General features: G+C 44.8%; 1 protein-coding gene across 6 annotated transcripts in view; it reads right to left on the bottom strand.

Annotated features, from left to right (window-relative positions):
- The window catches only part of KLC1 (kinesin light chain 1), a 70,941-nt gene that overhangs the window by 31,172 nt on the left and 18,130 nt on the right, over window positions 1–21,639 (bottom strand). For all 6 annotated transcript variants that reach the window (XM_044271704.1, XM_044271708.1, XM_044271706.1 and 3 more), the window contains exons 2-7: window positions 14,567–14,828; window positions 12,582–12,812; window positions 10,857–10,935; window positions 7,601–7,826; window positions 5,797–5,884; window positions 1,963–2,064 (exon numbers count right to left, since the gene is read on the bottom strand). In XM_044271704.1, the coding sequence (XP_044127639.1) occupies window positions 1,963–2,064; window positions 5,797–5,884; window positions 7,601–7,826; window positions 10,857–10,935; window positions 12,582–12,812; window positions 14,567–14,827 (987 nt within the window). In that variant the 5' untranslated portion in view covers window position 14,828. The remainder of the gene's footprint in view (window positions 1–1,962; window positions 2,065–5,796; window positions 5,885–7,600; window positions 7,827–10,856; window positions 10,936–12,581; window positions 12,813–14,566; window positions 14,829–21,639) is intronic.

The following is a 21,639-nucleotide window of genomic DNA, read 5'->3' as shown; positions in this document are numbered from 1 at the left end:
TTTTCATTATACTTTGATGAAATACTAAATGTTTTAATAATTTTATTGCGCCATGTGTGATTTAAAAAAAAAGTTTGACGTCGTCAGGTTTTTCATCGTCATAAAGGACTGGACAGCCCACTACATACATGGACATCAGAATGCGGGAAAGGACCCTTTCTGCATCATACCTGTACATGATATAATGCGGGAAAGGGATAACACTACAGAGAGCTTTAGAGGGAGATGGCCTTGGTTGAACAGTCTGTCTGTATGGTGAAAATGATGCGGTAAAATACAAATATGCCCCATTTGCAAATGGGTGTATCAGGAGCCCCACTCTCTGAACAGAGGCATTCAGAGTCAAACTGACCCTTTGAAACCGTATTAGAAAACTATTAAAGCAGGTCATACAAATGACATGAAAGCCGGCTGAACACTTTATGGGCCTGCTACAGATGTCGGAGGAAAGAGGGATCGGGCAAGGTGGATTTTAATGTGGTCAACCCTTTGTCTCTGCGGCAGATAAGCTGCTGAAATAAACATGATCATGCACACTGATGATGAAGCTCCCCCAACAGCTTTCTCGCATGACCAGCTTTAGTTACCTGGCACACAGCTTAAGGGCTGAACCATCCGTCTCTCAAGAGAATCCGCTTATAGCATAGCTCTGCCATGCAAAACGTGGTCTTCTACAGACCAAGTACTAGACAACCTCTGTGCAGGCAAGCACTACCTCTATATGTCCATGCAGCTGGGCACAGCATACATGAGAGATCTTTCAACAATGGGGCTTATTCACATATCCATATTAAATACAGTCCATGTAGCAGACACATCACATGGATTTTTTGTATGGTAGTGAGTAGTGTTGAGCGAACCTGTTTTTTTAAGTTCTGCGTCCAAAGTTATCGAAAAATCCAGTTAAGGATTCTACTACCACGGACCATAACGGAATTTGGAATCCATAACGGGATTCTTCGATAACCCGAACTTTGGACGCAGAACTTAAAAACCAGGTTCGCTAAACACTAGTAGTGAGGTGTGTAGAAGGAGGACCTGGAGTCCATTGGTCTTCAGGTCCATTGTCTATAGGACACAGCCCAAGATTGGACCAGCTTTGAGTTTCTCATGCCAAGAAATGGTGGTGTGAATAGAACCACTTAAAAGGGTTTTCCGACATTTATTTTTATACCATCACCAACACCTGGGACCCCCTGCCAACCGGCTGTTTGAGGAGACCCCGGCACTCTGGTGAGCTCTGCTGCCTCCTCACAGTTTACCAAGTTCAACACCGTACACTGTACAGTGGATTTGCTTGGTATAACAGCTCAGCCCTTTCACTTCTATGGGACTGACCTGCACCTAGGCCACGTGATGTCACAGGAGCGCCGTGACCTTCTCAAACAGCTGATCGGCAGGGGTTCCTGGTGTCAGAGCCCCACAGATCAGGTACTGATGACTAAGGGCTCATGCGCACGACTGTGTGCTGGCTGGGCCCGTATTGCGGCCGGCAAACAGTGGGTCCGCAATATACGGGCCCAGGACCCATTCTGGGTCTGCAATCCGGAAGGTCCGGTGCGGAACCCCATAGAAGCACTATGGAGTGCTTCCGTAGGGTTTCTCTCAATGCCTCTGTACAGCTAAAAAGTAGCGCATGCACTACTTTTTTGCGGTGGGGACGAATCCCGGACCGATTCAAGTTGAATGGGTCTGGATCCGTCTGCGGAATCTGCATGTTGCCCGTGCACTGGGGACTGCAAATTGCAGCCCCCAATGCACGAATGGCCTACCCGTGTGCATGAGCCCTTATCCAGAGGACAGGACATCAGTATAAAAAAATAAAGTTGGAAAACCCCCTCCATTCTATGACAACGTGTGTCGTTAATTGTGCACATGGATAAAACAAATGTGATCATGTGAATACTCCTGTACTCTCCTCTAACATAATGTTCCCTACATGATTATTGTGTAGCGACTTACTTTTTCTCGGATCTCCAAGGCCCTCTTACATAATGGTTCGGCTTCCTTGTACTTCCCCCGCTTTCCATACAGCACGGCAAGGTTATTAAGGGTGGCCGCAACCTGTGAATTGAAAAACGCCTCTTAATATCCACAGGCAGCGATCTCCGCACAATCACATCAAAGTACAGAGTCTCCGCGGACAAGCACAGAACGGTGAAGAAAATCAATTCAGACCAAGTGGTGATAAAAGAAGAAATAAGCATTAAAGGGAAGAGGAGAAGCACATCGGTCACATATTCATTTGGACTAAATGACATTACAGGACATAACACCACCATTAAAACCAGAGGAATTACAAGAAGCAAAATTTAAGTGTTGATTATACAATACAAACACTGGATGGAACTAGGGAGGATTCACGGCACGCTCACAGTCTCCAGACCATCACTCCATTGGTACCGAGGCCACTAAAAGGCCAGAGATCAGGACATATGTGAACTTGAACAAGTCAAGGCATTTTAGGTGCATGAATTTCATGGATATATGCATAACAAAAAAAATTAATATATCCACACAGGAAAATGGGTGTAGCAGTAAAACATTTATTACGGCTACCACCGAACATGAATCAGCCTTTACAAGATCAGTCTTTCAGTCTTGTTGGGCATCTGCTTCATTAACAGCCGATTTTCCATTTTTGCTGCCTTCCCGGAGCTATAACTTATTTTTCCATTCACAGAGCCATGAGTGCTTTTTTTTTTTTTTTTTTTTTTGCAGGACAAGTTGTACTTTCTATTTGCACCATTTAATATTGCGTATTATGTAGTAGGAAGCTGGAAAAAAAAAAAATCTAAACAGGTGGAATAGACAAAAAAAAAATTTTTTCAAAATAAAATAAAAAAATCGGACTAATCGGCCACTAATTCTTATTTTTTTACGGCATTCACTGTATGGGATAAATACGTTTACGGTATATATTTTAATACTTCTGGCATTTTGGGACGCGGCAGTACAAATTATTTTTTTATTTATTTTTATTATGGGGAAAGGAAGCGATTTGAATATTTATATATATTTCTTTCATATTATTAAAACCTTTTTGGTACTTTTTCTACCTTTTCAAGTGAAATGTGATCTTCAGATTGTGATAATTCATTGTACTGTATAAGAAATTTGCTATGCTCCTATGGAAACCTGCCACCTGCAGGCCTTCATAAGAACTACAGCAGTAATAGTCTTACAGAAAAGAAATGGCGTCCCAAATCTCTGCGCAGGAAGCTGTTCAGAAAAGCCACCCCAGATGCCGTGATCACGGTTGACCATGGTATCTTATGGGTTAAATAACTGTGAACATTTCTTTCTTATAACTTAATACTGGGTTGTATATCTGGTATTCCTCCTTGAAATTTATGAATGAATTAACTCCTGTTTTACCATTGCCCTTGTCAACAGGCAAGTATTTAGAGTCATTGTCAGTTCTGATTGTGTTTGTCCCTACACTCGGACAATGTCCAATCTAAAGGGCAATGATAATACAAAGTTGTTATAGGGGTTGCCCCACTAAGACATTACAAGGCTTTGAAGTTTAGAAGTAAATCTTGAAATTTCGCAGACATTTTCAAAAACCAACTTTTTAAGGACCAGTTCAGGTCTGAAGTCACTTTGTGAGGCTTACATAACAGAAACCACCCAAAAATGACCCCATTCTAGAAACTACACACCCCTCAAGGTATTCAAAACTGATTTTACAAACGTCGTTAACCCTTTAGGTGTTCCACAAGAAATAATGGAAAATGGAGATACAATTTAAAAATTTCACTTTTTTGGCAGATTTTACATTTTAATATTTTTTTTCCAGTTACAAAGCAAGGGTTAACAGCCAAACAAAACTCAATATTTATGGCCCTGATTCTGTAGTTTATAGAAACACCCCATATGTGATCGTAAACCGCTGTACGGGCAGACGGCAGGGCGCAGAAGGAAAGGAATGCCATACGGTTTTTGGAAGGCAGATTTTGCTGGACTGGTTTTTTGACACCATGTCCCATTTGAAGCCCCCCTGATGCACCCCTAGAGTAGAAACTCCCAAAAAGTTACCCCATTTTAGAAACTACGGGATAGGGTAGAAGTTTTGTTAGTACTAGTTTAGGGTACATATGATTTTTGGTTGTTCTATATTACACTTTTTTGTGAGGCAAGGTAACAAGAAATAGCTGTTTTGGCACCGTTTTTATTTTTTGTTATTTACAACATTCATCTGACAGGTTAGATCATGTGGTATTTTTATAGACCAGGTTGTCACGGACGCGGTGATACATAAATAAAAAAAAAAAGTATACATATTAGGTAAGTTTTACACAATGATTTCATTTTTGAAACAAAAATAAATAAATCACGTTTTAGTGTTTCCATAGTCTGAGAGCCATAGTTTTTTCAGTTTTTGGGCGATCTTGGGTAGAGTATGATTTTTGCGGGATGAGATGACGGTTTGATTGGCAATATTTTGGGGTGCGTGTGACTTTTTGATCGCTTGCTATTACACTTTTTGCTTTTTTTTACGGTATTCACCTGAGGGGTTAGGTCATGTGATATTTTTATAGAGCCGGTCGATACGGACGCGGCGATACCCAATATGTCTACTTTTTTTTTTTCACCCTATTTTTTGGCAATTTTTTTTTCTACTTTACTTTTTTGTTTATTTTTACTTGATGCATTCTGAATGGAAAAAGATCTGCTCAGAATGCATCAGTTTGGCTCCGTTATGCTTCCATTCCGCTTTGGAGGCGGACACCAAAATGCTGCTTGCAGTGTTTTGGTGTCCGTCTGACGAAACTGAGCCCAAAAGGATCCGTCCTGACACACAATGTAAGTCAAAGGGGACGGATCCGCTTTCACTGACACAATCTGGCACAATAGAAAACGGATCCGTCCTCCATTGACCTTCAATGGTATTCAAGACTGATCCGTTTTGGCTATGTTAAAGATAATACAAACTGATGCAGATAGTTGTATTATCTGAACGGATGCGTTTGTGCAGATCCATGACGGATCCGCACCAAACGCGAGTGTGAAAGTAGCCTTATTTCCCAGCAGCAATGGACTGTTAAAGCCATTTACTGGCATGATACTGTTGAGGCCAGGGATTGGCTGCAGCAGTCATGTGCACACATTCTGCATGGAAGCACTGCAGGACAAAATCAGGACACAGACCGGTGCGGACCATCGGAACAACTGTGCTGGAGAGACTGAATTTACCAGGTTTGTATATGTTCTTTTTTATTTTTATAACATTCTGTATTTTTCTTTCTTTTTTCAAAAATCCTGGATAACCCTTTTAAATGTCCATAGTGATTACACACTGACGAAATCAGATTGGGGTGACATCATCATTGTACAGCAGTAAAGTTCAGCTAAAGCAGCAGCTCTTCTCCCCACATTAACTCATGTCTCAGAGGTTAGTCACACAAAGCAGATTCTCTGCAGAAATGTCTGCGACTGAAGATCAGTTCCATTCATCCGAATGGAGTTGTTTCTGCAGCAAGCACGTGGATTGTCACAAGCAGATGAATGGAACAGGTGCAGAAATGTCTGCACTAAATAAATAAATAATAGTAACCAGGGTTGAAGTAAGAACTGCTGCTTTAATGGCGAGAACTCTGCATGCCGTGCTTATTAGCGGTGATTGGCAAGTGGAGTGCAGACGTCTGTAGGACCCTACCTGCTGCTTCTAGGAATCGCCGGGTCATTAGCAAGCTCTCCTGCAGAGTTTAATGTTAACACTTTAAGCACCAATTAAAAAGTCTGAAACTGAAAGGGGGGGGGGGGCATAAAAGTACAAAATTCATTACTGACCGCTGGGTGATCTTTTCCTAAGGTCTTCTCGCGTATGGCTAAAGCGTCATTTAACAGGTTGGCGGCATCTTTGTATTTGTTCTGGTCCCTGGAACGCAATGGAAGAAAGGGTTAAATTATCGAATTAGTGAGCGCTCGTTTCTCCCATCATCTTCTCCAGCTGAACAGCTATCATACAGCTCAACTGAGCAACACATCGCGAGGGAAGCCTGGACTTACCCGCGTTATTTAAGGCCTTAGTACTAGATCTGGACAAATGGATGTTACCAGTAGATCCACTAAGCACCAGATCAGTTACCAAGAAAAGGGGGGGCAAAAAATAAATTAAAAAAAGGGAGCGAAATGAGGGGGAGAGGAGAGAAGGGGGGGCGGCGGGACAACATCCTAAAATTTCCAAAATGATAGGAGAGAGCCTAAATGTAGAAATAATGCAAAGCTGAAGGATAAGGATAAAGAGGGGGTGATGGATGGAGCACAGGTGTGAGATATATGTAAATATCTATAGTCATGTAACATGGATGTTACTGGTCACATGGCAATGACATCACAGGTCCTTTAACCTACCAGCATCCAGTACCGCGAGGAGTATGGACTCCTCCTGTATATAGCGGTCTGTTTTCATATCCAACGCACTCCTATTCTGAATCTGCAACCTTGTGGACACAACATGAGAGATGTCCTGTCCACCTGTGGCTCTCAGGTAACCAATGTCAGAACGACGCGTAAAGAGCTTGCCCAGAGTTAGAAAAACGTGGCTGCTTTCTTCCACAAACAGAGCCTCGTCTGTCCACAGGTTGAGGGCAGTATTACAGATCAGCCTCATGGACAGATACAACTCATGGAAGGGCATGGTGGTCTTTCTGAAGGAAAGCAACCATGTTCTTCTAATCCCGGGTAGCCCCTTTAAGTCTCACTAAAATACTTGGACTTTCCCCAAGGCCGAATGCACATGGCCGTGTTCCGTGGCCGAGAGCGGTCCGTGGTATGCCGGGCTGGATTCCTGTTTAGAGCAGGAGCGCACGGCGTCATTGGTTGCTATGATGCTGTGCACTTCATGCTGCCGCTGCACTACAGTAATACACTCGTATAGTGTATTACTGTAGTGCAGCGGAGGCATGAAGCGCACAGCATCATAGCAACCAATGACGCCGTAAGCTCCTGCTCTGAACAGGAATCCAGCCCGGCATACCACCAAGCCAGACAACAAAATGCACAGCTCCTCTTAAAGGGGATTGTTCGGCAAAAAAAAATTAAAAATACATTTCTGGATTGTAATCATTTTAAAAGCAATGCTCCTGTGTCTAGATACTGCTGCTACGTACTTGTTATGACACCCCAGGTGTTCTTTTGGTTCCCTCTCAGTACATCCACCAAATGTGTCTAGCTTCGGTGGTCAAACATGCTCAGTAGCTCAGTAACTCAGTCCCACCATTCCTGCTACTGTGTAGAGAAGCCAATAAGAATCAGCGCGGCTTCTTCTCCGCAGCACTGAACACATTAGGTGGACATCCAAAAGGGGCTACAATGACAAGTCTGTAACCACAATATCCAGACCAAGAAACAGTTTTTATAAAAATCGATGAAAATTGTTCAGTTTTGTAAAATCTAACAGTAAATTTAAATTTCATTGTGGGAAAAAGCCCTTGCTTAACCCTTTATTAGAAACCAGTGTAAAAAAGAAAAAAAAAAAGAAAGAAAAAAAAAAAAAAAAAAAAAAAAAAAAAAAAAAGGTGTTCCTGTCAAGTGACAAATGCAAGTATAGGAATCCTAGCATCCCACTACCAGGAAAATGCATGTCCCTTACCTGTATACCAGAGCCAGTATGTTAAGCATTGTGGCCACGTCTGGATGGTCATGGCCAGAAGTTTTCTCCAGGTCTTCAAGAGCTTGCTTGCAAAGAGGCACAGCCACTTCATACCTGCCCTGGGATGCATACTGGATCACCAGATTATGGAGGGTCCTTAATCGTGCTGGGATTTCATAGCCACCCTGCTGGGCAGCAGCAGCCGCACTGCTGTGGGGCTGTTGTACTGCAAACAACACAGGATTAGAACAAATTAGCATGAAAATAGAGGAGACAACAGTAATATCCAACAGTGTGTGGACACTGCTTATTCTCCGTACTGTGACATCACTGTGTGCATCCTCAACATTTATTTCCCTGAGCTGTGATATAACCACATTAAAGGGGTTCTGCAGTTTTTTGTGTTTTTTTTTTTAAACTGATGATCCATCCTCTGGATAGATCATCAGCATCTGATCGGCGGGGGTCCGACACCCGGGACCCCTGCCAAACAGCCGTTTGAGAAGGCTGCAGCGCTGGCAGGAGTGTCACGGCCTTCTCGATGTTTACTGCAGGCCCAGTGACGTCACGACTAGCATCACTGGCCTGGGCACGGCTAAGCTCCATTCAAGTGAACAGAGCTTAGCCGCGCCTAGGCCAGTTGATACTAGTCGTGACATCACTGGGCCTGCGGTAAACAGCGAGAAGGCCGCGGCACTACTGCCAGCGCCGCTGCCTTCTCAAACAGCTGACCGGCGGGGGTCCCCGGTGTCAGACCCCCGCCGATCAGAAGCTGCTGATCTATCCAGAGGATAGATCATCAGTTTAAAAAAAACTGCAGAACCCCTTCAAGTAAGCCAGTGCCATGACATCAGTGTCAATTTCCATGTACTGTGACATCACTGTTAAAGGGGTATCCAACATGTAAAACATGCCTTCCAATCCCAGGCCCCTCATATCGATTATAAGTATCCCACTCCCCGGCACCCGCATAGCTCCTTTTCCTCGCACAGCCTCTGCTACATTTCCACGTCGCGTGGATCAAAACATGTGGCAACCGGGGGGTGGGGAGGGACGATTAGACAATAGCAGGTCACGTTGGGGACGAGCCTCCCCAGCGTCACCCGCGATGCTAGGGAGGCCCATCCAGTCACGGCCTGCTATTGGCTGCCTCCCCGTCGCTGGATGTTTTGGCCGCGTGACTGGGAGATTCAGCAGCGACCTTGCGGGCATCAGGAACCACGCGGGTGCCAGTGAGCGGATTAAGTATAACCTATATGAAGGGCCCGGGCATTAGGTGGACACATTTTACATGTTGGATAACCCCTTTAACAACAACCTTGTCCTAAGAGGTCTTTATTAGCCCACTGTGACATCACTATGGTTTATATAATAATAATTAGCCGACACTCACCATCTGTATTTCATATATATCAGATTTATGATATAGTAAATATATTAGATAAATGGTTGGTAAATGGGCGATAACACACAGCATAAAATCGGATCATATAGTAAAACAGTGCAATATCAAGTAAATGAACTAACATCTAATAGACTTGCAGCGTGTGGTAAATATAAAAAAAATATGGTGTAAATATCTGGTGGTAAATATCAAAAAATATGGTGTAAATATCTGGTGATCAGATAAAAATGGAAAAACGAATAAAAAAAATAAAAGAAAAACTACAGAATAAAAAAAGTTTTGTTTTTCCATTTTTATTTGATTCTTTATTTGTTTTTCCCATTTTTATCTGATCACCAGATATTTACACTATATTTTTTTATATTTACCACACGCTGCAAGTCTATTAGATGTTAGTTCATTTACTTGATATTACACTGTTTTACTATATGGTCCTATTTTATGCTGTGTGTTATTATCACCCATTTATCTAATATCATATTTATTAATATATAATAAATCTGATATATATGAAACACAGATGGTGAGTGCCTGCTAATTATTATGATATAATAACCAAAGTCAAGCGATTAGGTGGATCACTTGTTTGCAGGAGCACCATCGCCACGGTGACAAGAGGGGTGAGCCACTATATTGCAAAGCATAATTAATCACTATGGTTTCCATGCCTGTACTGTGACATCTCTGTGTGCATTATCTTTGATGCTTTTTTTTATCCCATTGTTACAGCACAGAGATCCTCAGCCAGTTGTGACATTATATTTTTTTATGCCTGTACTGTGGCATTTCTGTATGCATTATTCCCACACTGTGACATCACTGTGTGCACTGAACCTCCTCCGGCTACAGTGTCTAGATACTTATGTACTGTGACATCACTGTTTGTTATTCATGTTTTGTGACACCATATTGTGCACTATCCCTGCATAGTGACATCTATTATTCCTGTCCCATTCATTACTTTCATGGTGTGGCACCGACAAGTTTGTTAATCTTGTGTAGAGTTACTGCCTCTGTACTGTGACATCACTATTCATGATCGCAGTGGTACGTTAGACCTGTATGGATTATCTAGGCCCTGTGAACAGACTTGTAAGAATTACTCCTGCGCAGATATCACTGTGTGCATTTTCAGTAGTGCAAATGTAGCAGTTGCACCTGGGAACATGAAAACATGCCCATTTACCTTCCATAGCTGTCCACCGACCTCTCATTAGACCGTCTGCTGTCTCTACCCCTCACACACTCAATTCAGCAGAGCACGTGCGACTAATGCGTGTTCTCAATGGGGAGAGAGCCTCTGGCAGCTGTTAAAGGCCTCTTGCACACGATCGTATGCCCTCAGAGACATACGGTCCATGAGCGGGCCATATGTCCCGGAGCAGCATTGATCATGCGCACGGGAGCGCACAGCATCATAGATTACAATAATACTGTGCACGTCCGGCCGCGGGGCTATTGTCCCACACTCATAAGATCATATCCGTGCTGGACAATAGCCCCAAGGGCAGCCCAAAGTGCACAGCATCATTGTAATCTATGATGCTGTGTACTCCCGCGCGCACGATCAATGCCGCTCTGGGACATATGGCCTGCTCACGGACCGCATGTCTCGGAGGGCATACGGTCGTGTGCAAGAGACCTAACTCACAGGAGAAGAAAAGGATCAGGTGTTGAAATTCAACAGGCCTGATCCTTCTTTCCCCCAAACATCATCAGTCTGGAGCTCCCAATACACAACAGATTAATGGCCGTCCCAGCTAAAAACGCCAAGTCCAGACGACTATACTGTAATGTCTTCGGGGAGGGGGTTGTTTAAGTGTTTGCTAATACAATTGACACGCTACTTACTTCCTGGGCCTTGATCGTCGTCATCGTTAGGGAAGAGGTCATCCAGAGGTTCCTTAGAGGAGTCACTGTCTTTATCATCCTGAAAAAGAAATGCAATTAAAGGGGTTGTCTCATCTCAGACAATGGGGGCATATTGCTAGGATAAGACCCTATAGTCTGATAGGTGCGGACCCACACCTATATCGAGAACGGAGCCCCGAAAGTGGTGGAAAGCGCACTGCGCATGTGCCCTCCATTCATTTTCTATGGGGTCCCCACAAATAGCCAAGCGAGGGCTCAGCCATTTCTGTCATGCCCATAGAAGTGAATGGGAGTTTGGCCAGTCATGCGCAGTGTGCTCCCATTCACTTCTATGGGGAGAGCGATTGGTGGTGGCCGGACCGGAATCCTCCAGCCACCACTTTGCAGGGCTCTGTTCCAGATATAGGTGCGGGTCCCAGGGACCCGCACCTATCGGACAATGGGGGCATATCTTAGCGATATGCCACCATTGTCTAAGATGAGAAAACCCCTTTAAAGCTACCTACAGGTGGCACTACAGGCGCAGTTTACTTTCTTTTTCTCCAGGGAGCATTGCCTGGAAGATTCCCTCCCTATCATTTAATTAATTATATCGGTGGGCATCAATTTAGCAGAATTAAATAAAATAACTGGTACATTTCACGCCTTTTGTCTCCTACAGCAACATAAGCTATGCTTTACAGCGAGGATGGACTGAAGCCTCACCACCTGGTTCACCCATACTGAGAAGTGCAGTCATTCTTTATGTGCACAGCAAGATGCTATAAGTAGTCGGGTGCATTATGTTAGACGTGGCATAGCTCACTTGCCAGCTGAACCAATTCCCACCTGGCAAACCTCTAATGTGTAAGGCCAGCTTAAGAGGGAGGCTTTTATTCTGCCAAGCAGACGATAATGCAAACTGGATGAGATTCAGCTTTTGGGCAATTGACCTAAGAAGACAGATGTTCGGCATCACAGAGAGAGTCTTAAGCAGACCATATGCGAAGGCCGATGTAAATCCGCAGCCATCCTCCTACAGCATGCACAACTACAATTTATAATTAAAGGAGTTTGGTGGAAATGGAAAAAAAATGAGGCTTAAGGTGCGAAATAGCATTAAATTAATCTGCTGCTGCTCTAGGGCTGCCACTTCAGTGGTCCCTGGGTCTTTGTCAAACTGCTTTACACATGTGACCAATGCAGCCAGTCACTGACCTCAGCAGTGATCATGGACTGTGTGGCAAGAGACCACTAAGGTCAGTGATTATCTGCAGCGATCAAAAGGGTTTGCAGAGCTGGGACTGGCTGGCAGTGGCAACTTAGAGGGCGCTGGGACTGGCTGGCAGTGGCAACTTAGAGGGCGCTGCGGCTGGCTGGCTGGCAGCGGCAACTTAGAGGGCGCTGCGGCTGGCTGGCTGGCAGTGGCAACTTAGAGGGCGCTACGGCTGGCTGGCTGGCTGGCAGTGGCAACTTAGAGGGCGCTGCGGCTGGCAATGTGAGGAGGTTTTCTAGCTTTCACACAGTACTGTATGAAATGAACACTTCTAATTATTGATGCCTCCCACAGTCTGAAAATGAGGTATGAAAATGGCTTAAAGGGATTGCACAATGTATTTCTCATCTCCTTTAATACACATGCAATACCCTTTCAAACATTTAGAACTAGGAAGTCGTCCATGACTAATTAGAAGGGTGGAGAGAAGAAAAATGTAAGTTACAAACCGATGGAGAGATATCGTCATCATATTTTTTCAGCTGATTCATAAACTCGAGATGCTTCTTCTCCTCCTCCAGTTGGGCCACGGACTGTTCGCTGCGCTGAAGCTTCTGCTGGGTGTTGGCCAGCTCGTCCCGCAGCCACTGATTTTCCTGGCACAGCCGTCGGACCTGGGCTCTCAGTTTCTGTTTCTCAGACTCGACTGCGTTCAAGTGGTTCGATAAGGCCATCATAACCTAGGGGAAGAGCAGTCAGAATTACAGGAAGCCAACACATTTATACTGCTGACCGCTTCTATTTAAAAAGTAAATTAAAATGTATGTTCCAGTTATCAGGTGAATGAGGCCAAGTTGCGGCATCAATAAAAGCTTCATCTTCTCCAACTTCTTCTCAGTGAAGTTCTGCTTTGTAGCTGCCATATATCATGTGAATATCTAATATAATGTGGTAATAACCTTAATTGCTCATTTTGAAAAGGCAAGTGATGAATTATTAACCCAGGAGCTTCACTAAGGTTAATTTCACACCAGTGTTCGTGCACGCAGGGGTATTTGTCAGGCCAATACTCAGCAATATTTGCCGGGTTTTCGGCTGGATCTCTGCCAGTCCCTATTATAGTTAATGGGGCCAGACTACATCAATGTAGCTTCCAGCAATGCCGGATACAGAGAGATCTGGCAGGCTGTTCCCCGCCGGATCTCACGAGCGCTACCATCAAGGCTACCATTTTTGGTACGTCTGATTAATCATGTCAACATCAAGTGAAGGGTGTTCGCCACTCGAGAACCAGTATATGAGCCAGAATATACCTCCATCAAGCATCTGCTGCTCTGGCGGACAGGGCCTGTTCCTGTATGACTGGTCACAGCTTCACTTGGCAGTAAAAGCTTATGTATGGTGGAGTTTTAGGGTTTCCAAACCACCATATATACTTACAATTATCTGTCCTCCATAAACACTTGGCCACGCGTGTATGTGTTCTTAGTAGGAACAAGGGGATACACCACTGCTAGACTCCTAGAATGCAGATCCTCATACCCATGAGATAGTTGGCTAAACCCTCTGAAAATGGCAGATTTAGCGGGCTTTGCTCTAACGTGTATGGGCACCTTTAGCAGCTGGATCCATGGCGATCAGTTGATCACCAAGCTGACATATTCCAAAAAGGGATCGTCACAGCCATAAAGCCAATGAGCAGATCAGGTCAACCTTGGGTAAGATGCAGCCTCTAAAGCTGCCGGCCGACTTCCATTTCTCCTGTCTCCTGGTTCCCCTATACACATACGTGTTCAGCTTGGCCGAAAGTGTCCGTGTATGCTATGAGGAGAGCGGAGAAAGCTCCCTGGAGAACAAAAGGATTGGGTAAAAGTATTAATTTCGTCTGATCCTTGTCTCCCCAACATCATCTGTTCTCAGTAGGTACGTCTGACAAAAGTAGAACGTGCATGGCTAGCCTTAAAGTCCTTGTGCAGGGGTCTTAATTTGATGACCTATCCTCAAGATAGGTTATCAACATCTGATAGTCGGGGGGGGGGGGGGGGGTCCGACACCCAGCACAGCTTCCTGTTCAATACCTGCATACCTGCTTTCGAGAAGACAGGCAGTGTATGATTACAAGTACTTACCCCCCATTCACTTGAATGGGGCGAGTTCTTGTAATTACACTACGCTGCCTCTGTAAGGGAGACAACACGCAGAGGGTCAGACACCCGGCACCCCTGCTGATCAGATATTGATGACTTATCCAGAGGATACTGTAGGACATCAATATAAGACTCTGCATCAGAAGCCAGCATGCCGCCATATCCTGACACCGTCACGAGAGCCCAAAGCTAACACCTCAAAGCTTGTCATATCTTAGACATCATTATGAATGTATACATACTATGATGTAAAAACCAAGGCATCTGTAAAACCGGTTTAGTGATCTACCAGCTGCGACAGATCTACATATTCCCCGACGAGGCAGGGCGGTGCACCATGCAATTACCTGTGCTTCGCTTAACCCCAGCTCCAGCATCTCCAGAGACTTGCGGATCATGTTGGATTTCTCTTCCACCAGGTTGCTCTCGTCATCTTTCTTCAAGCACTTCAGGGTTTCCAGTAGGCTCTGCAGGATGGAGTTGTGCTCATTTTTCAAGGCCTCTAAGCCTTGGATCACCTGCTTGGTCTTGGAAATGATCTCATCTTGGGTGAGTTTCTCCAACTTATCTTCCTTCAGAAACACCATCGTGGACATGTTGTCATACATTCTGCAAGGAGAAGACCATCGTAGAGTCAAAGAAAGCAGATTTTAAGAAACCCAATTACAACCTTAATGCCGAAATACCACAGAAATACTGGTTTCCTTCACCAAAATCAGCACCACAACCACTGGCTTTGTAAAACTAGACTACGCCACAGTCTACCTCTGTCAGCGAGGGAGTGTGGAATAAGCGTCATCACATGGTCTGAAGGAGGTACCAAACCCAAAATGCGTTAACACAAAATAAGGCCTCCTGCACACAAACGTTTTTTTTACCCATTTACGTTCCGATTTTTGCGTTCCATATACGGAACCAGTCATTTCAATGGATCCGCAAAAAAAAAAAAAAACAACACGACAACAACAACTCTGTATGCCTTCTATGTCCGTTTGAAGATAGAACATGTCCTTTTATTGTCCGCAAATCACCTTCCGTGGCTCCATTCAAGTCAATGGTTCCGCAAAAATAAACAGAATGCATCCGTATGTCTTCCGGATCCGTTCCATTTTTGCGGAACCATGTATTGAAAACGTTATGCCCAGCCCAATTTTTTAATGTACTGACTGTTTAAACATTGTATACTTCCGTTTCAGTTTGCGATTAGCAAATGGGAAAAAACGGAACGGAAACCCTACTGAAACAAAAAAAAAAAACTGATCCATTTAAAACAGACCGCAAAACCATACTGTCGTGTGCAAGAGGCCTAAATGTGTTATTCCTGCCTCTACTACTGTGATTTTACTTGGTGCACCAATGTTCGTGGATTGATCCCCATTCATCAGTCAGGTGAATATAATAATTTTATTATTATTAAATAAAAATAATAATAATAATAATAATCCCCCCAGCTTCCAGGCTGTCTTCTCTGGACTTCCTGTCCCCATCTGCCAACTTCCTGCACGGACAGGGTCACATGGTCTCCTGCAGCCAATGACTGCCCTCACTATTGACGTGTCTCCAAGCAGCATGTGAGCCACCAGTGATGTGCCGCTTGGGGACACGGCTCTTCTGAGGTCAGGCAGTGGCACCAGTGACCCAATCCATGTAGGAAGTTGACCATCAGGGACTTAAAGTCCAGTGAAGAGCCCTAGTAAGTCGAAACCGAGCAGCAGAGACCAGGTGAGTATGGGTTTCTCTGCAGGTCTGAGGGGCCAGATTTAAAGAAGGAAAAAAATAAAAATAAAAAAATAAAACCACCCCATTAATTTGTAGAACACCATCACACATCTCAGGCTATCGTTGTCTTGGATTATTTTTGCTCGTTTTATTTCACTTTGGTTGAATGGCAGATGAAAAACTTGCAGCATAAAAAACCACAAGTGATTGTGTGAAAGCGTCGGATCCATCTGTGGTTCTGTATGACACAAAAATAGTCCCTTAACAGTCTTGACAATGGGGGGGGGGGGATGAGTAAAATGATCAAGAGCCATGACAAGATGGTGCGAGGACACAACAGTCCAGGGATCAGATTCTTGTAAATCAAACATCTCCATTAGTGCAAACGGTCACAATGTTAGATTTTGCAATAGGAAACCAGTGAGTAAAAGGGAAGTGGGCGTTTAGAGCTGCGCTGGAAACAAAAAGGAGAAGTCACGACGAGGATCTGAAGTCTCCATACACTACAGAATCTTCACACAATGCATATCTACATAGCAAACCTTCAAAAATAGATGAAGATTGCTGTCGTCATGGACAGAAATCAATAAAAATCATAATATCAATAATCCTTCACTATCGAAAAGTCGCATTTTCTGCTCGTTTATTTATAGGCCGAGTTTCATTGTGAGGTCACAGAGATTACCTTTATTTATAGGCTTTGCCCTGTTGTGAGGTCACGCTCGTGTTTTTTGTTCGTTTCTCGGCCATGATCTATTGTGATGACATCACGCGACGTCACCTCAATAGTGTGCTTTTTTCAATCAGGCTGAGACATTCCCCGATGTCACGTCAGACAGGCTGTGATTGATGATGATGCCCAAGTAGAGTCTGTCTTTACTGTCAGACTACGTCTAGTAGTGGTGCGGTCACATTGCTTTATTATAGCAATGTCACCAGAGTGCGAGGGGTTATTTTGCAGGTTGTCAGCTCTGGTGATGATCTCACGGTAGGGTTTGTCCATATTTATAGGCTTTGTTCTACAGGGCTATGACACAGGAGTGCGTGAGCTCATTTCTAGGTGGAGATTTATTTGATTTAGGCTAAAGGCACACGACCGTATGGCGTTTTGCGGCTCTGCAAATTGCGGATCCGCAAAAAAAAAAAAAAAAAAAAAACACGGATGACATCCGTATGCCATCTGTTTTTTTTGGGGGGCGGATCCATTGTAACAATGCCTGAAACAGACAAGAATAGAACATGCTCTATTTTTTTTTGCGGGGCTACGGAACGGACATACTGATGCAGATGGCACACGGTGTGCTGTCCGCATTTTTTGCGGACCCATTGAAATGAATGGGTTCGCATCCTATCCGCAAAAAAAAAAACCAAAAAAAAAAAACTAACGGACACTGAAACAAACAACGTTCGTGTGCATGTAGCCTTAGGTTGTGATCCATTGTGATGCCTGTGCCATTAGGTCGTCACTTGTGTGGATTTTTATTATGTCGTGACTACTGTGTTCTAGCTTTTATTATGACACAATAATGTTTGCCGCTATAAGGTTTTTGAGGATGTCACTCTATGGTATTTTTCTATTTTTGATCAATCTGTAGACTATGTAGAGTACATTCACATCTGCTACATGCCTGATCCTGCACAAAATGCCGACCGGGCCCAAAAAAAAAAAAAAAAGGTTTTACGCAACGGTTATTGTCTGGCTGAAACCCACCATTTATGCCAGAAAGCTGATGGATCAGCACTGGAGACACAATTATAGTCAATGGGGAATCCGAAATCCGGTAGGCTGCTCTGTCCTCGAAAAGCCTGCCAGATCTGCTGCCGCAATTGCGATCGTACCCTTGGATGATACCTATATAATGTCAAGAAATGCTGTCACCGTCACCCCCATGCAGCCACAGTACCCCAATTCAAAGCGGTCTTGAAAAAATACAAAAAATCTGAACATACCGCTTGCGACATTAGAGATCAAAGATGAACGAATACCGCAATGCATTGGGAAACTAAACCGTACAAAGCTCTACCATGTATTATTCATGAATCTCCATTAATCACTGCGTACACGGGCGCGTACAATCTGATCTAGTACTGGAAAGCTATCGTATAGCATGTGTGATAACTTACTGGATAGCGGTCTATTCATCGGAGAACGGGCCAGGCTCTGATCAATAGGGATCAATGGTCATTTTGAACTCAGCCCTGTAGGCATCAATTTCAATCACTGCAGCACAGAAGTCACGCCGAACACAAAGGAGCCGCAACCCGGTCCAACGGATGAGAAGCCATCAAGACGTCATCTGATGGAGCAGCGAGGAGTTTCTTTATCGCCTGCTCAGCAATAGATTACATCCATGGTAATGTGGTGCTAGAATAGTCCCCGAGACCAGACGTGGCTGTAAACTAGATCAGCGAGGGGCTGGAGCGCTCCAAATCCCCTGCTCCCCTTCATGGAGCCCTAGAATTAAAGGGATTGTCCAATTATTTTTTTTTTAAACTCCCTCTTCCCCCTTTCCAGACAGCAGGAGCTGTGAAGATATCCGATCCGTTCAAGCTCCCTGTTAAAGGGATTGTCCAGGATTAGAAAAAACATGGCTGCTTTGAAAAAACAGCACCAGCCCTGTTTGCAGACTGCGACTGGTATTGCAGCTGTGCCCCACGAGACAACCTGTGGAAAGCGGTGGTGCCGTTTTTGGAAGGAAGCAGCCACTTTTTGGACAACTTTAATATCCACACGGACGGTAGTCACGTGCGCCGCTGTAGGCAATGACTGGCTTCAGTGGGGACGCATCCACACGCAATAGGTGACTTAACGGTGACATGCTGCTTGCGGACATTGTTAATAGATGGGGAAGTGCAGCGCAGACAGCCAGTACTGAGCTTCATGGAGGGGGGGGGGGGGGGTAAATGAGGTGTCATTCATGCCAAATGCTGCCTCCCAGTGCTGATGAGATGACTGCGGACTGCCACCAATCACTGCGATCATGGGACATGCCGCCATGACGGACGTGCTACCTGCAGAACCTCTTTAGGTCCACATGGGGTGGATACACTACTAAATTTGCAGCGTGTTACGGGAGCAGCAGAGTGGAGGAGATGCTATCCAATGTCACACGCACTGCAGAAGAATCTGTGCCGAGTCCACAAGGAAATTAACCTGCGGTGCAAATTTTAAATCCCTAGGACATCAATTGATGCGATGCACAGGGTAAAAACAACGTCTAAACAGAAGCAAAGTCCACGACAAGCCAACCCGTAACTCTTACCAATTTTACCGTCGAACAGGCACAGATTTTGGGCGTATTTGTAACAGCAAGAATAAGGCACCATTTTTTCCTTCTGAAGTACCCACAGCAACCATTAAAGCCAATAGCGTCCACTGGGCGTATCCATTTGAATACGGATCCAGTATATCGGTCATTGCTCCGTTAGCATGAACTGAACAAAACTCTGCGGCGACGTCAGAGGGTTTAGCGGCTCCAGATTCGGTCAGCCCGGCTTTACATATATTTTTGATAGAACTCTATTTTCATAAGGACACGGGTCTCGGTCCTCCACCTTTGGCCTCATGCACACAACCGTTGTGTGTTTTTCAGTCCGCAAAACACTGCTGGCGTCCTTGTGCGTTCCGCAATTTGCAGAACAGCACGGACAGCCATTGATATAACTGCCTATTCTTGTCCGCAAAATGGACAAGAATAGGACAGGTTATATTTTTTCTGCGGGGCCACGGAACGGAGCAACGGATGCGGACAGCACATGGAATGCTGTCCGCATCTTTTGCGGCCCCTTTGAAGTGAATGGGTCCGCATCAGAGCTGCAGTTTTGGCCAAAACGACGGTCGTGTGCATGAGGCCTTTGTGTCCTTTTTCAGCCCTGTAAGGTCTCATGCACACGACCGTTGTTCTGGTCCGCATCCGAGTCGCAGTTTTTGCACTTCAATGGGTCCGCATCCGTTGCTCCATTCCGTGGCTCCGCGAAAAAAATAAAACATGTCCTATTCTTATCCGTTTTGTGGACAAGAATAGGCATTTCTACAATGGGTCACGTGTTCCGTTCCACAAATTGCGGAAGGCACACAAGCGGCTTTCGTGTTTTGCGGATCCGCAATTTGCAAAAAAACTGAAAGGTTGTGTGCATGAGGCCTAAGGGTCCATTCACATGTCCGTAGTTTGGGTCCGCATCCGTAAAGCAATTTGCAGAACAGGTGCGGACCCATTCACTTTCAATAGGGCTGGAACAGATGCGGATCCACATTTCCGTTCCCGAAAAAAATTGAACATGTCCTATTCTTGTCCGCAATTGCGGACCAGAAAAGGCATTTTCTATTGGAGTGTCGGCAATGTGCAGTCCGCAAATTGCGGATTGCACATTGCCAAGTGTCTGTATTTTGCGAATCCTTAAAACACTTACGGACGTGTGAATGGACCCTAATGGTGGGTGTTTAAGCTCGCGAGTGTAAAACGCTGGGAGACCGCGCAACTATATGAAAAAAATAAAATAAAATACAAAAAAAAATAGTAAATGAAGTACAGATATCACAGCTGTGCAAACAAGTCAGAAGAAGCCAGCCAGCCGACAGGATGAGAAGAGCAATTAAAAAAATCGCGCACACCCCCCCCCCCCCCCCCAAAAAACAACTTTATTATGTTGCTACGGAAAACACGGACAGTAATCGCAGACTTGTACGAAAGCTGCGGCAGCTGGATGTACGCGGCCGACGTTCACGTTTCCATATGAATGAATGGGATCACTTGGCAGAGACGAACTGGAGCATCTGGCCACGAGCCGGTCTACGCCAGGATTACCCACCGCTACACGGCGACTTCATCTACCCAGGAGGAAGGAAACGGACACGGCGACTTCATCTACCCAGGAGGAAGGAAACGGACACGGCGACTTCATCTACCCAGGAGGAAGGAAACGCACAACCCTTTTATTAGTGTTTGTAGGGCATTTTACAATTTCCTAGTGGGTGCAGATTAAAAAACAAAAATTTTTGAAGAAAAGAGGGAGAGGGGGTGTCCTGGACTAGAAAAAATTTCCTTCCAGGCACCCAACACCCTGGGAGCTATAATGGCAGCCATATTGTCATTTATTAAATTAAAAAGAACTAAAAAAATAAATAAAACAGGAATGAAGAGTTATGCCTCCATCCAACAACAGCTCCATTTTCTATTCATATACTAGGCACGGGTGTGTGCGCCCAGGAATATTGTCCCAACCTATCCGACATTAGGCAGGGTGTCAGTTGTCAGGCGGCAACTGTTCAACTTCTATCCGAATGAATAGGCCATGTGCACTACACTGTCAGGGGGTGTCGGATACTGGGCTTGGCGGTAGTGATACCCAGCGTGGAGTTGCAGGAAGACATGCTTGGACCACCCCTTTAATTACCGCCACAGCATTTGGGGGCGCACTGCTTTCCTGACACCGGTTATTACCATACTACTGGTTCGGAGACCGGGAGGAGAGTCCAAAACTAAAATGGCATGGGGCTGGCACTGCCATACGGGCCCCTGCAGGTCGTTAACTACGGAGAAAACAATATACACTTGCTAGGCCACAGATTTTTAATAGGGCATCTCAGCCGGGTCCAGTCTTGTGGAGACCCCAGTGGGAGGCAGTTGGAGCCCATATTTGCCTTCGGGTAGCTGACCATTCCTTTGCAGTGGTTCCCCTAATGGTCTCTGATGCCAAAGAC

Source organism: Bufo gargarizans, chromosome 11 (assembly GCF_014858855.1).
Source record: "Bufo gargarizans isolate SCDJY-AF-19 chromosome 11, ASM1485885v1, whole genome shotgun sequence".
In the NCBI taxonomy this organism is placed as follows: Eukaryota; Metazoa; Chordata; class Amphibia; order Anura; family Bufonidae; genus Bufo; species Bufo gargarizans.
The sequence above is the reverse complement of the archived record's forward strand: the minus strand, read 5'-3'. Positions and strand labels throughout refer to the sequence as shown.